This window comes from Pygocentrus nattereri, chromosome 15 (assembly GCF_015220715.1).
Source record: "Pygocentrus nattereri isolate fPygNat1 chromosome 15, fPygNat1.pri, whole genome shotgun sequence".
Classification (NCBI taxonomy): domain Eukaryota; kingdom Metazoa; phylum Chordata; class Actinopteri; order Characiformes; family Serrasalmidae; genus Pygocentrus; species Pygocentrus nattereri.
The window spans coordinates 30,870,435-30,885,291 of record NC_051225.1 but is presented as its reverse complement, the minus strand read 5'-3'; the positions used below and the strand labels follow the sequence as shown (position 1 = coordinate 30,885,291).

The 14,857-nt window shown below is 38.4% G+C and overlaps 1 protein-coding gene across 5 annotated transcripts in view; it reads left to right on the top strand.

The window, feature by feature from the left end:
- The window catches only part of ap3d1 (adaptor related protein complex 3 subunit delta 1), a 31,906-nt gene that overhangs the window by 11,022 nt on the left and 6,027 nt on the right, over nucleotides 1-14,857 (top strand). The window contains exons 7-27 of one of the 5 annotated variants that reach the window (XM_037545104.1): nucleotides 340-479; nucleotides 573-646; nucleotides 743-792; nucleotides 886-935; nucleotides 1,374-1,422; nucleotides 3,456-3,601; nucleotides 3,887-4,035; nucleotides 4,228-4,458; nucleotides 5,069-5,300; nucleotides 5,943-6,088; nucleotides 6,703-6,844; nucleotides 7,673-7,744; nucleotides 7,856-7,931; nucleotides 8,143-8,339; nucleotides 8,462-8,535; nucleotides 9,237-9,260; nucleotides 9,814-9,976; nucleotides 10,175-10,315; nucleotides 12,692-12,745; nucleotides 13,417-13,521; nucleotides 13,826-13,984. In XM_037545104.1, the coding sequence (XP_037401001.1) occupies nucleotides 340-479; nucleotides 573-646; nucleotides 743-792; nucleotides 886-935; nucleotides 1,374-1,422; nucleotides 3,456-3,601; nucleotides 3,887-4,035; nucleotides 4,228-4,458; nucleotides 5,069-5,300; nucleotides 5,943-6,088; nucleotides 6,703-6,844; nucleotides 7,673-7,744; nucleotides 7,856-7,931; nucleotides 8,143-8,339; nucleotides 8,462-8,535; nucleotides 9,237-9,260; nucleotides 9,814-9,976; nucleotides 10,175-10,315; nucleotides 12,692-12,745; nucleotides 13,417-13,521; nucleotides 13,826-13,984 (2,474 nt within the window). Of the gene's footprint in view, nucleotides 1-339; nucleotides 480-572; nucleotides 647-742; nucleotides 793-885; nucleotides 936-1,373; nucleotides 1,423-3,455; nucleotides 3,602-3,886; nucleotides 4,036-4,227; nucleotides 4,459-5,068; nucleotides 5,301-5,942; nucleotides 6,089-6,702; nucleotides 6,845-7,672; nucleotides 7,745-7,855; nucleotides 7,932-8,142; nucleotides 8,340-8,461; nucleotides 8,536-9,236; nucleotides 9,261-9,813; nucleotides 9,977-10,174; nucleotides 10,316-12,691; nucleotides 12,746-13,416; nucleotides 13,525-13,825; nucleotides 13,985-14,857 lie in introns of all 5 variants that reach the window. The other 4 variants (XM_017702285.2, XM_017702286.2, XM_037545105.1 and 1 more) reach the window with 4 other exon arrangements.

The window sequence follows — 14,857 nt, the reverse complement described above, 5'->3', positions numbered from 1 at the left end:
AGACCATCAGTAATCTCCATTAAACCCTGATAAATGTTAGACCATACTGCCCTCTCCTACAAACAAGTTATTTGCATCTGTTAAGCTCCATGTACTTGCACATGTGTTTTCTTTTGGAGATAATGATGCAGTGCTTTAAGTGTGCTTGTGGAACAGTAGTACTGACAACATCCTAAGAAAAGCACAATAATGACAAATATTGCCATATTTCCTAACCATAGTGCATGATGCATTTTTACACCCCTTGTGAAAAGGTTTGATATTTAGTGTCTTCTGTTTTTTAAACACCTAGTTTTTGACAATTTTTCCTTAAAGCTAAATTTACGCTTTCTGTACCAGGTGTGCAGTCAGCAGCTGTTAATGTCATCTGTGAGCTGGCCAGAAGGAACCCCAAAAACTACCTGTCCCTGGCCCCCCTCTTTTTCAAGCTTATGACCTCATCTACCAACAACTGGGTCCTCATCAAGATCATCAAGCTGGTAAGAGGAGGACAAACTGCTGTACATACATACATGCTTGTTTGTGTATGTGTCCGTCTCCAGAGATATATGTATCTGTGTGTGTTTTTTCAGTTCGGTGCCCTAACCCCTCTGGAGCCTCGACTAGGAAAGAAGCTGATTGAGCCCTTAACAAACCTCATTCACAGGTAAGATTATCAGGACTGATCAAGTGACTGCAAACTATTTTCAGTCAGAGCTGAAACATTACTGCGCCTTTCCTTTTTCCTTTCCCTTTCTTTTAGTACCTCAGCTATGTCACTCCTGTACGAATGTGTCAACACAGTGATAGCAGGTCAGTAGGATTCCATTGAAATTGACTTTCCAGCCGATTTTTTGTTTTGTTTTTTGTTTTGTTTTAATTCATGTCTGTCTTTGTCATACACAGTGTTGATTTCTCTGTCCTCGGGGATGCCCAACCACAGTGCTAGTATTCAGGTGGGTCTCAGTGCTTTGCATTTTTGGTTACAGTGTGCTTCTATTTCTTATGAGGTCAACCCTTTCCACTCCAGTTGAATAAGAATGGATTTTGTGAACTGACTGCAATATTTTTAATTACATTATTATCAAGCGTCTCATAGTTTGCTACTGTCAGAGTTTGCTGATCTCAGAACTGCTGATGCATTTGTATTTAATAGGAATTGGCAGGCAAAAACTGAGTCTAGATCAGTGCTGTTATTCTTAGAAGGTCGATAACTACATAATGATCAATTGTAAGTACTGGGGCTGGTGTGGAAAGGTCTTTAATATGATAGTAATTATTTTTTTTCCTCTTTTTCTCTCTTTTTTCCCTCTCTCTCCATTTCTTCTTGTACTCTCTCTCTTTCTCTTTTATTTCTTCTGCTCTTTCTTTCTGTGTCTCTCTGATGTCCACAGCTCTGTGTGCAGAAACTACGAATCCTGATTGAAGACTCGGACCAGAATTGTGAGCCTTCTGTCAATGCCTGCAGTGTGTCATTCTCTCATTGTCTGCGTGTTTCTGTGTTGGCGCACAGCCCCCCCCCCAAGCCCTCAAAGATGGAGGACCTGGTGACCTCCATCCTGGATAACTCGAAGTTGCCTCAGTGCTATAGTTTAGACTGTTATCAAATGGATTGGAAAAGCTACTAAAAATCTTTTAAATATATCATTTGTGGTAGTAAAATCATATTTCCCAATTAGGATGTGGTGTTAAATTTGTAGATGGCTTGTTGCTGTAAAAGCACAGCCCTGCCATGTATATATGCCATGAACCAGCGTCTCTCTCAGTCCAGACCTCTATCACTGGAATAGGAGGATTCGAGTTATCAGGCTCCCATTGAGTGCAGTGTGTAGAGTAGCTTTGCAGTACCTAGTCTGGTGTGTTTTGTCTCTTGGTGATTACTGTTTTTCATAGTTTCCCCAAAAAAGGTTATTTATACCTACATTTAGAGGCAGTAAGGCATCCTTTATATAATATAAGGTCTTTTGAGGTCAGTTGCATTACTACGCATAATTGAGAGGCTTTATTTGTGCCATTCATTTAATTCAGATGATCTGCTCACATTTGCTACTTTTCTGAGCCAAAAAAAAGTAACCTATTTAGAACTAGTGAGAGGATGTGGTTAGAAACAGTCTTTTAAGTATCCTGCCATTCAGACCTCGTTTCTCTGTGTAATCGACCACCCTGTTTTGCACTTCTCATTGGTCATAGTTGAAAATATCTACTCTTTGTTGATGCGGATGAAACATTTAGAATTGTCCTCATGTACAATGTGAATAATAATTCAGACCTTCATCGGGGGGTTTGGGGGGGGGGGGTGAACAGTGGCATAACTGTGGCACAGTATTGACTACAGTGGCAGTGGAGGTCATTATAAAGCATTGATTACTAAATGTAATGCTCTGTTAGGTGGACACACTATAGCTCTGCTTGGAGTTTAGCTAGCATAACGGCTTAAGGTTTATGGAGAGCTTGTTGTCTTCGTAGCTCTTTTAAACCAGATTCAGCGATTAGATACTTGTGTGAGATCGATCAAGCTTGGCCTGCATAATGCCTCATTGCATTCCTGACAGGCTGACCAGTGGTCAAACTGATAATGTTCTGAAATTTGAGCAAAACTTTGTGTCCTGTGTATGTGTTTTCCTGTGTGTGTGTGTGTGTGTGTGTGTGTGTGTGTGTGTTTTTCCCCCCATTGTGTTATTTGTTTGTGTGTTCTTTTTGTGTTTTTGGGATAATGTAGACCTGATGGTGTTGGCTTTTTTTGTTATTTAGTTTTAATGCATAATTTACAGCACTGTAAAAAGGTCAGAGACCAACAATTTTCATTTAAGTGTTGGGTGGGAGTGGAAAACACATTTAACAGAATTTTTTTTTCTTCAGTATTTAGTATTTCTACCTTTTGGTTTTATTATAGGTTTTATTCTTTCCAGGATACCAGGTTTCAGTTTTAAGTAAATCTTCAGAGCAATTTTTCAACACCACCAAAGTTCAGTCTTAGAGGTTGGTTGCATTCTTAGCTTTTCACAGTTCAAGTAATCCCGAGCACACTGAGTAATGTTGAGGTCTGGGCTCTGATGTAACCAGTCCATTGCTCTGAGTACACCAGCAGCTTCTTAATTTAATTCTTTTTTTTGTCTTTTTATTTTCTTAGTAAATGAAATAAATGAAAGCAAATCTCTGACTTTTATACAGTCTGTATAGTAGTTCAGTTTCTGTAATGTTTATCTTTTGCCATGTTTCAACCTACTACATAGTCTTAATTTATTGTTTTAGCTTTTTCCTAGAAATTTTAGTTTGGAATGTAAGAGTAGAAAAAGAGTAGAAAGAGTGCTGCAGCCAGTAGACAAGAAGTTTTTAAAAGTTACAGCACAAAGTGGACAGAGATTATATTCTGTTTTGAGTATTTGTAGTAGTTAATAGCTGGTAGTAGCAGAAGTGAAAAGCTTGTATTTTGCATTACTGTCCCTCACTGGTTGAGTGTATGTCATGGGTTGCAGTGAAATACTTGGGTCTGCTGGCCATGTCCAAGATCCTGAAGACACATCCGAAATCAGTGCAGTCTCACAAGGACCTAATCCTGCAGTGTCTGGACGACAAAGATGAGTCCATTCGGCTTAGGGCTCTGGACCTGCTTTATGGCATGGTATGGTAGCTGCTCATACTCTTTTGCTTTGTCATTTTAGTTTTTTATTTAAGTCGTTAGCAAGACCTTGGGTTCAAGATTTGCGCACATTGTAAGATCAGTTGCATCTTTATAATTCCACTGGAGATACTATACTAACTAGTGAACAAATGGTAAATCATCTGGTGTTGTAAGGCATTGCCCTTTTTAAGAGTTCACGATAAAATTTAGCCTGTCTTTAGACCCAGTGTGAAGAAAATAAGTTTATTTTATTTTTCCCTGCTCTGTACATTCTTGTGTGTCTAGGTCTCTAAGAAGAACCTTATGGAGATTGTGAAGAAGTTGATGTTGCACGTTGACAAGGCTGAAGGCACCACATACAGGGATGAGCTGCTCACCAAAATCATCGACATCTGCAGCCAGAGCAACTATCAGTACATCACCAATTTTGAGTGGTAAGGACACAGTCAACACACATGCAATACAAAACTTTGCAGTTAATCAGGAATTGGTCTTTTCACTGCATTTTTGTTTCTCAAATCCCATTTTTCTGTCCCTTTCAGGCTGTAATTAGTTCATTGCTACCAGCTTGGGCTTTGATTGATTTATTTGGGCATTTGAGACTGTTCCACTCTCATTCTACTCAGGTACATCAGCATTCTGGTGGAGTTAACTCGACTGGAAGGTACACGGCATGGTCACCTAATCGCCTCTCAAATGCTGGATGTGGCCATTCGTGTCAAGGCTATCCGAGCCTTTGCTGTGGCTCAGATGGCCATGTTGCTGGACAACGCTCACCTGCTCACAGGCAACATGCAGCGCAACGGCATCTGTGAGGTCCTTTATGCTGCTGCCTGGATCTGCGGAGAGTTCTCTGAGTATGTTGTACTGTAAATTGGTATAAGAGAAGTGGTTGAGGTCTAGAAGTCTAGAATAATATGTGTGTGTATGTATGTATGTATGTATGTATGTATGTATGTATAAATGTATGTATATCCCCATCCCTACTGTACCGCTGCACCATTATTGTGCCTTACAGTTAATGTAAAATTTGGTAAGAAGAAAAAAAATAATTTTACCTAGACATATAAAATGTCTAAAAATATTAGCAAAATATAAAATTCACATGGCTCACAAAGATGGGGTTAATATAAATATAGGTGTTAAGATGGACTGATCCGTGTCTTTCGGACTGATACAGATTGTCAATCGTCTTTGAGTGTGATCGACCGATAGCTGATACTGATCGAGGGTGGGGCTGGACTGTTAAGGCCTGTTCGCATCAAGTATGGTGTTTTTGGACAAAAAAATATGGATGTGATTTTCACATAGTGGGACCTTCACATTTATTTATTTGTTTGTTTGTTTGTTTGTTTGTTTGTTTGTTTGTTTTTCATTGGGTTTTTACGTCTAGAGAAATTGCAGGGTTCTGTGCGAGAGTTAGTAACAACTATTTTAGTATAGTAACAACTGTTATTCCTTTCTCAGGCACCTGGAGGATCCAAACCAGACACTGGAGGCCATGTTGAGGCCCAAAGTGGCCACGCTGCCGGGCCACATTCAGGCTGTATATGTGCAGAATGCTGCAAAGCTGTTTGCTACAGTGCTGAGGAAGCATGAGGGGGCGACAGACAGCCAGGCTGCACAGGAGACCAGCCAACTTCTCGTAGAGAGACTGCCACTTTTTGTCCAGAGTGCTAACCTGGAAGTACAAGAGAGGGTGAGAATTGAAATATACTAGGACTGTGAAATGATTAAATGGTTATAAAAGATAAATTGTGGTGAATTACATTAATTTGTGTAGTTAATGGTTTATTTGCACAAATTTCACCCTTGAGTTTGTTTTCATCATAAAATGCAGTGCATTTTGTTAATAGCTGTATGAATGGAGAAAATAAGCTTGGTCAAACTTCATGCAGCTCATGTATTCTTGTAACTTCCCTTTTTTGCTGTTGCTTTTGTTAGTTTGCTGCTGATCAGTTATATTAACATCTACTGCAGGCACCATTTAAAAGCTGTATTTGAACCAGAGGGCCACAATCACAGAAATCACAGTATTTAAAAAATAAAATAAAATACAGCTTGCAAGCAGCTGGGCTGCAGCCTACCCTACTGTGGCTGGTTTGATATGTCAAAAAATGAACAATGTCCAGAAATTGTGTGGCTAATGATGACTTTGACAGCCCTAAAATATACTTGCATGCATGCACTCACAAAATTTGCCTTTCTCCTGCAGTTAGTGTCCTGCTTAACCCTCCCTTTTATGTGTAGACAATATGTGGTACTGTGGTACTGACACACAGATACACATTCACTCTTGACCCAGTGCAATCGTTTGATGCCACATTCCTGCCCCCTGTAGGCGTCCTGTATCCTGCAGCTTGTGAAATACATCCAGAAACTCCAGCAGAAGGATGTGGAGGTGGCTGAAGAGGTGTCTGCACTGTTTGCAGGAGAGCTTAACCCTGTGGCCCCTAAGGCCCAGAAGAAAGTGCCTGTACCTGAAGGGTGAGTCTGCTAACTGAGTGCCGGCACATCCATAGAAGAGCTTAGGGTAGTCCACCTGCCTTCCACAACAGTACATGAATATTGTCTGCGCTGTGAAGTAGAAGTGGGCAGTGTGGCCAAACATTTGTGTCTTTTTAAAAATTTTTGTGTGTGTGTGGGGATGTCTTTTCGTGTTTTAATAACAGCCATTTTTTGCAATCAGAGTAAATATCATGTGTGAAAAATAGTAAATACAAAAGGTGTGTCTGAGTACGCTTGTGCCTTCAAAAGTTAAACACTGTTGCTGAAATTTAGAAAATATTAGTCAGTCATGCTAAGTTTGCCAACTAGTCCATGGCTTATTTTGCAGACAAGGCCCCAGCTAACAGACAAAACACATACCTGAGAGAAAATTTTAACTGTCCAGTACTACTATGAAATCAGTTTTTAAGTAATTAATAATTTGCAGGAAGTCAGTCATATGGTTATTTGTTGGTTGATAAAAGTAAAAGTGAAAAGTTGTTTTTTTTTTTTTTTTTTTTTTTTTTTTTTTTAAATTATTTAAATTAATTAATTAATTTTTTTTACTCCCTTCCCCATTACAAAGTCACCAACTGAAATGATTACTTTTGCAGTCTGGACCTGGATGCCTGGATTAATGAGCCTCCTTCGGAGAGTGAGTCTGAGGATGAGAAGCCCAAAGCTGTGTTTGCTAAAGAGGAGACTAAACACTCTCGACCTCGTCACACTGAAGTAGATGAGAAAGAGCTGGCAAGGGTGGGTAAATAAACATCTTTAGAAACACTCCAGCATCAAACACTTAACCTTACATGGCCACCTGTTTTTAGGGCCCTGTACTGTATGTGTGTGCCTTATTCCCTGTTCATATTCATGTTCAATGTTCAATGTTTCTATACATCACACTGCATGAATCTCAAACTTCTGCTGAACTGTCGTTATCAAGCAAAAGTGACCTATAACCTTTGGCCCTCCTGGTGTATACGGACCCACTTTTAATGACTGAATTTTTTGTTGCGGTCACAGGGTCACTTGTTTTGTAAAATTGCTGATGGTTTGATTTGTTAGTTTGAACTAGTAAAATGTGGGCAAGTAATGTTAAATATTAACAACAGTTTGAATTATTTTGATATAGAAGTTCATTTGAATAAGTGTTTGCTCATACTACTATGTGGGTAATATAGCTAACTTCAGCACCACTATAGACTGGGGTTTGATTTCTCTGCTGGTCAAGCACACTATGCTACACCAATAAAAGTCCTTGGGTAAGACTCCTAACACATCATACATTTATCCCTAAATTGCTGATTGCTGTGAATAAGAGTCTGCTAAATCCATATATGCATATACAGTTCATTGTCATTTTTCTTGACTGGCAGATTTAAAATATCTAAAATAAACACTCCTGGAGTGTTGACAGTCTTTACATTATTTTGCCTTTTTAAAAAAATAAATAAATAAACAAAAAACTTCCTTATTTACATATTTACATTTACATCTGACTTTTCAAGTTTGCAGTCACTAGAACTACTATGGAGCTCTTACAGGCTCTCCTGCTTATCTTCCTTGTTCTTTCATTCTAAACAGAGGAGGGAAGCCAGGAAGCAGGAACAGGCCAACAACCCCTTCTATATCAAATCCTCCCCATCATCTCAGAAGGTAAGCCACATGAGAAAAATCAGCAGATATGAGCGATACTGTGGGGTATTCTAAAGTTTCCTGAGATTTTAGTTAGTTTAAAAAAAAAATTGTGTACACTTGTTTTTGCAGGTGTATCAGGACGCACCAGGTGTAGAGCACATTCCAGTGGTGCAGATAGACCTCAGTGTACCTCTCAAAGTCCCAGGTGAGCCTGTCCTTCTCTGTCTAATTACACATATGATTTATCCTAGTTATTGGTTAGAATTGTACTGCTTCTAAAAGGTGCCACTTAAGGACCTCACAATAAATCACCCATAATGTAAAACAATACAGTTTACCTCATTAACATCAGTTATTACTCCTGTCATTGCAATTTTTTATTTTTTTTCTCTTGCTGTCTCACTTCCCTCATTCAGGGATGCCCATGTCTGACCAGTACCTGAAGCTAGAGGAAGAGCGTCGACAGAAGGAGAAGGCTGAGAAGAAAAAGAAAGAGAAGAAGAAGAAGAGAGAGAAGCATGGGAAAGGCAAGAAGCATGACTCGGGCCCTGAGAGCGAAGAAGACATTACACCTGCTCACCATGTGGACATAGTCACAGAGGAAATGCCAGAGGTAAGGCAGATGAGTAGCATATTACATGTAGATGTTTCTGATGTGAAACATGACATTTAAAAATGGGGAATAGTTTGTGTATTTTGACATTTGTCCTGAATAGCTGTACCTTCTTTTCCCAGAATGCCTTACCAAGTGATGATGATGACAAAGACCCTAATGATCCACACAAAGCCCTGGACATAGACTTGGACAAGTAAGTTTGTCGTATATAGATTACATGTTTCACTTGCTGTGTAGTCACTGTCATGTCAGACCTACTTACTGCATTTTGTTGTGTCTTTTGTAAGCCATTTTGAAAATGCCAGCTGCCCTTTACATTATGTGAACATGTCATGATTAGTGGACTGATAGGTCAGCATTTTATCAGGAATAAAATCTTGTTACATTTATACACAAAGTTAAGTTTCTTCTATATATTACCACTTTGAGGAAAAGATGTTTTGTTCTGACTAGAATAATGTGTCCTGCTGTATAAATCAAAGTCCTTTTTTATATGTAGACCCCTTTTTTATTTAGCAGGCAGTTTCTGGTGAACATCAACATACCTTCCAGAATGACTGTTTAGTATTTGCCTTTGTGTGTGTGTGTGTGTGTGTGTGTGTGTGTATATGTATGTATGTATGTATGTATGTATATGTGTGTGTGTGTATGTATATATGTGTGTATATATATATATATATATATATATATATATATATATATATATATATATATATATATATATATATATATATATGGAATACATACATACATAAATACATTCATGTATTGATGGCTAAGTATGTCTTACTCATGGTGTTTGGGACACCGTTGAAGGCGGTCTTCAGCCAGCCCGCTCTCAAACACTCTTTGATCTACCTTTTTCTTTCTGTCTCGTGCGTGTTTTCCTACTAGTCTGCTTTCTGGCACTAACTGCAGGTGAGTGGTAGAGTTATGTGGAGTAATGTGATGGGCAACCTAAAACAAAGCCCTGGTACTCTCCTGTCTTTAAATATGTCTGTAGCTGTGTCGGTAACAGATCTTGTCCTTTACCTGAGAGCTGTGTGTTTGTGTAGCTAATAGTAAAGCTCTCATTCAGGATGTCTAATTATTTTGTGCTTGAAAACAAATGGTCATCTTACAGTATTCAATTATTTCTCAGTGTGAGAAAGCATCATCAGTTTTCATGCCTGGATTTGGTGTCTGGGCTGAACTGGCACATGTAATTATCTCTGCACAATTCATGCTGAATGATTGCTTTGTAACTGACTCATCCAAAAAGCTTCTGGACCCAGTTAAGATTGTTGTAGCATTCAACATCCTAGCCCCTCTTTTTTTTGTCAAGGCTGACCTTTTCATTTTGTCTTGGCATTTTCTTAATAATGCCATCTGTAAGATCTACCCCTGCTGCGCTCAGCCTGGAAAGTCTAGCCCTGTGCATTGGGAAGACAATGCGTATGATTCAAAACTGTGTGTCTATGTTCCCCGCCAGGCCCCTGGCAGACACAGAAAAGCTTCCAGTAAGGACACACCGCTCCGAGCCTCTAAAAAGCCCTGGGGAGGATGGAGATGTAGAGAGTGTCCCACAGGAGCCCAAGAAGAGGAGCAGCAAAGAAAAGAAAGAGAAGAAGAAGGACAAGGATAAGGACAGGAAGGTATGCCAGCTGGATTTTAGTGTAAGAAGGATTACTGATTCCAACAAGAATGGCTGTTATTTAGAAACAAAATGGGTTGTCTACACACATTTGTGGGCAGTGCATTGATTGGACAGTTGTAGGTGTTTTCTAATAAGGCTATCCTAATTGTCTTTTGACTTATAACTATAATTTGCTTTGCTGTCTCTGATGCTCCAGAAAAGCAAAGAGGAGAAGAAGAAAAAGAAGAAACACAAACATGACGCAGAGGATGAGCCAGCAGAGCTTCCAGCAGAAGAACCAGTCAAATCAGAAGAGACCAATGAGGTGGCAACTCCACCTACCTCTACATCTGCTGAGGTATGACATCACAAGGTTTCTGTCATGTAGCTTTCACAGTCTTGTCAACAGCATAGGGATGAACAATTCCAGTTGAGTTCATATCCAGAGAGTTGTTTAGGGTCACAGCACTGAATAGTTTAGTGTTTACTGTGCTACAAGATATTTTTCTCAGCTTTTAGACATTTTTTATCAGTTTGTGTTAATTTGTTGAAGCCTGTGTGTTAAACCACACACTTAAAGTAGCTTCTACAGGGTTTCTTTAGTCAAAAAAATGGTTCTAAATAGAACCATGAACACTCAAAGAACCATTTGCATGATCAAAGGGTTCTTTGCATCATTAAATGGTTCCTCAGATTGATGGAGAATTGTGCTATGGATGGTTCTCTATAGAATGTTTTTGAAAAGGTTTTCTATGTAGCACCAAGAATAATTCTTCTGTTACAATGTCAGGCTTGTAATAATAGAAGAGCCATTTTTGGTGCAAGTTGCCTTAAAGAACCCTTTAATAAATATTGTGATTCTGAGTTTTCATGGTTCTATATAGAGCCATTTTCTTTACTAAAAAACCCTTGGAGAACCATTTTTAAGTGGGCAGGTAAACATTAAGCATGCTCAGAGCAATATTTTGTTTTAAAATGCGCTAGCTATAAGCTAATATGCTTACCGTGAGCTAATATACTGTTATGAAGATTGAAGAGTTTTATTTTCATATGCACAGCAGAACAGGCAGTTGTACAATGAAATTCTTACTTGAAGGGTATGTTAGCTCAAGTCTAACTTATTTTATCGCTGTTCTCAATTGTGGGGTAACCAGCTATATTTGTAGAAAAGGAAGCGTCTACCTTCATTATGGGCTTGCTTGTGCATTTTTTTTTTTTTTTTTATTTCACTTCATGCATTAAAAACAGTATTAAAATTTAATATGTTGTTTGATGCCAGTATACATCATACAATATGATATGTTGGATTGTTGTACTCCTGCTAAACAGTTCTGTGGTCTTCAAGGTCTGAAGTCTGACATTCCTGGCCTATGGTGTATTCATGTTATTTTTATCTCATTAGAGTCTTTGTGATGGGTAATTGTCATGGTCATTTGCTTCTTTGTTTTTTATTTCTATTTCATATAATTACATTTTAATTACTATCGATCTATATATTTCTGTCATAGATGTCATAGAGTTGATGAGACAGTTGATCTTGACCAACATACTAGGGATAGACTTGAGTATACTTTTAACTGTTCAGGGAGCCAGTGTTGACTACTGAAGCCAGTTCCATTACTTTCAAAGGAAAACTGAGAAAATAAGCAAGCTAACAATTCATGGAAACATGGATAGTTTTTTTTTTTTTATGACTATAAAGCGTGACTTTTGCAAGTATGTGTTATAACTATATACTTGACTCCTTTGAAACAAGGGTGCCTGAGCGTAAGCATGATGCAAAGACATTAAGGACATGACGGAGAAGGCAGAATAGTGTGTTTGGTGTCAATGTCCTACCATAGCGCACATTTATAGGTACCTCTGTACGTACAACAATAGGTGCGATATTTTGGTTGCCTAAATCGGTCTAACAGAGGATAAACAGTGACATTAAGCTGAGTCTATATAATATTAACAGCCTACTCTAAGGCATTAAATGTACTGGTTTCTTTCTGATACTTTTGAATAATAAAACATTTGAAATTTTAAAACGCGATCATCTAAAAAGTAAGCCTACAGCCCTATGCTAGTCTGTGTTTCCCCATTTTTTTTAATTTTTTTTTATTGTTGCTTTTTCCTTCCTTGAAGTTAACTAGATATGTGTTCTTATGAACTCTATATGTAGCTCTATATACTCTTGAGTGCACATCCCTACAGCATACTGGCAAACACTCTTCTTGCCATTATGTTAAATTATTGCAGTACTGAGATTCTTTGAAATTAAAAACAATTTCTTACGAATTTAACAATGTTGGCATGCTTTTCTACAACTATGTATTACTGCTGGGTGTCTCTTGGTTAACTATCTCAAAATTCCATTGCTGTGTTGAATTTGCACTAAACTAAAAAGGCAGAATGACAGTTGAATAAAAAAAATGTATATGGTAGCACACAGCTGTACTCTTAGTTGAGGCCAGTGCATTTCAAAAGGACGAAAGTTCAACTCATTACAGCAAAATCAGACCAGGAATTGTTTAGTTAAAGAAATTTAATAAAGGAAAGGCTTTGGCTGGTCACCCTAATTGGCTAGGTTTTCTGATCCTCATATTTCATCTTGAGGCTTATCACAAGATTTTGATTACTTTGCAAAGCATATGTGCTGCAGTGCGAAGACAACATTTGTTGGTTGAAACCTCCATTATGGAACTGTTTTCTTAGACTCATCTTCCTCACGTTGCCCTTTCTGTTCCAGGCCTCCGATCTGGATTTCTGGCTCTCTAGCACTCCTGTTGCCCCAACCGCCAAGGTCCAGTTCCTCTCTCGATCCTTCCCCTCACAATGTGGTGTCCATTTTGTTTCTCCTAACAAAATCTTTCCCTTTTCCCGTTTGTCTCACTTTGTCACACGTCCCATCACGCTTTTCACAGGGATCGTCACGTTTAATTTGTGTTCTGTTTGTCAGGTTGTTTGTCAGGTTGTTAGTTTACGTCTGTCTGACTATCTTTGATAACCATTGTTGTCTATGTTGCTATGTTGTGAGCAGTGCTTTTGCGGTCACAAACCTAAAGGAATCTTGCTGACAGTTCCTGTTGATCCTGCCTCACACTCACATTGTCAGCTGTTGATGCTGCTCATAACAGACATAGGTCACCTGAAAAACTATTTATTACTTTATTACTGTACTTGCTTTCACAGTAAATAAACTCATGTAAGTACTATGCATTGAGGATATGAGCATTTATTAATCTATCATCTCTTCCACCAGTCTCTTCCACTTCAGGTTGATTTTTTCTTTGGTCTTTCCTTTTTTCTTAGTGTCATCTTCCAGAACATGGTGAAATCAATCAGCTAGACAGGAACATTGCAGCAAGAACAGACTTGTTTTTGTGTGTGGTGTTTCTTGTGCATGATCTGTAGCTGTTTCAGACCTGTATGTATTAGTTTGCTCACACATGCTGACCTGGAGGTTTTTTTCAGGAGGTAGCAGCCCCAGCCCCTGCCCCAGCTCCAGCTCCTGAAACGAGTTTAGCAGCAGCTCCAGATTCTGAAGCAGATGAGCCTAAAGATGCAGAACCTGAGGAGGTGGTGAGTCTTACATAATATTAATGATACCATGTGAAAACGTTTCTGGTGTTCTGTGAGCATAATAATGTGAAATTTGTATTTCTGTTGTGATACCTGCTTTGAAGAATACTTTCTCATGTAGATTCACAAAAAGTCTCTCATACGTCTCCATTGGTTGCAACCAGTGAAACAGTGGTGACTTTCAGTTTGAAGCACATTTCAGATCTTGGGTGTGTTATGTTGTATGTTAGTGTGAAGAAAAATGGGACATTCATTGAATTTAGACAGGAAGCTAATTTTACCTGGTTCCCTTTTTCTTCAGAAATGCTCAAAACATAAGAAGAAGAAGCAGAAGAAAGAGAAGGAAAAAGAGGAGAAGAAGGAGAAGAAGAAGAAGCGGCACCACCATCACCACCACCACAGCGACGGAGGAGAGGATTCTGTACAAAATGGAACCATGGAGGAGGAAGAGCCTCTGCCGGTAATTTCATTCCACCAGTCCCAGAACGGAACACTGCCAAGTAGAACTTCTCTGTTTCCTAGAAAAGCTGGCATGTATGTTATTTTTGTGAACATGCAAATCGATTATTCTTTCAAAGTGACAGTTAGGCTACCTTGTTTTGCAGTCAGTTCATGGTCTATACTTGATGATTACACAAGTACTGGCTTTGTTGAAAGAAGAAATAAAAAATAAAAAAAGCAGAAAGGGAGGCATTACATTATTAAGCCACTTCAAAAGATTTTCATGAACTTTATATAAACAACGTTAAAAATCACACATTAGTATAGGGCTGTTTTGATATATATTTGTTGCATATATTAGTTGCACCTTTCTACTCACTGAGCCAATGAAAGATATTTTTTTTAGCTTCTTGTTTTTCTTGTAAAATATTTGGTAGTTACTAGTTTAGTAACAAAATGCTAAGTAATGTTATAAAAACATTGTTTCTCCTGAAACTGTGTAATTGTCTTTGAAAATTAAGGCAACAGTCTTTGTTAAGGCCACTTTCACACCTACCCTACCTGCCTGTTTATCGTCTGACTCTTAACAGATGCTCATATCGTTCTTATAGCTTGAGCTGCTGCTAATAATGGAGAAACATATTTTTGGCGAGGCATTAGCAACCTGGTTTGGTTAAATTCAAATTGACAAACCCATCATAAAGAAGCAGATATCAAGTAAAGTTTATTGTTATTACATTGATTGTGATGCACATAAATATCAAGCATCTCTGTTTTCTGTTTTCCTATTTTCATGGTGACAAATGTAAGAGTAACAGCGATCATATTCCTGCAAAATTTCTGAACAAAAGAAATAAACACCCACATGCATAATTTGTAGCATTTTAACCAT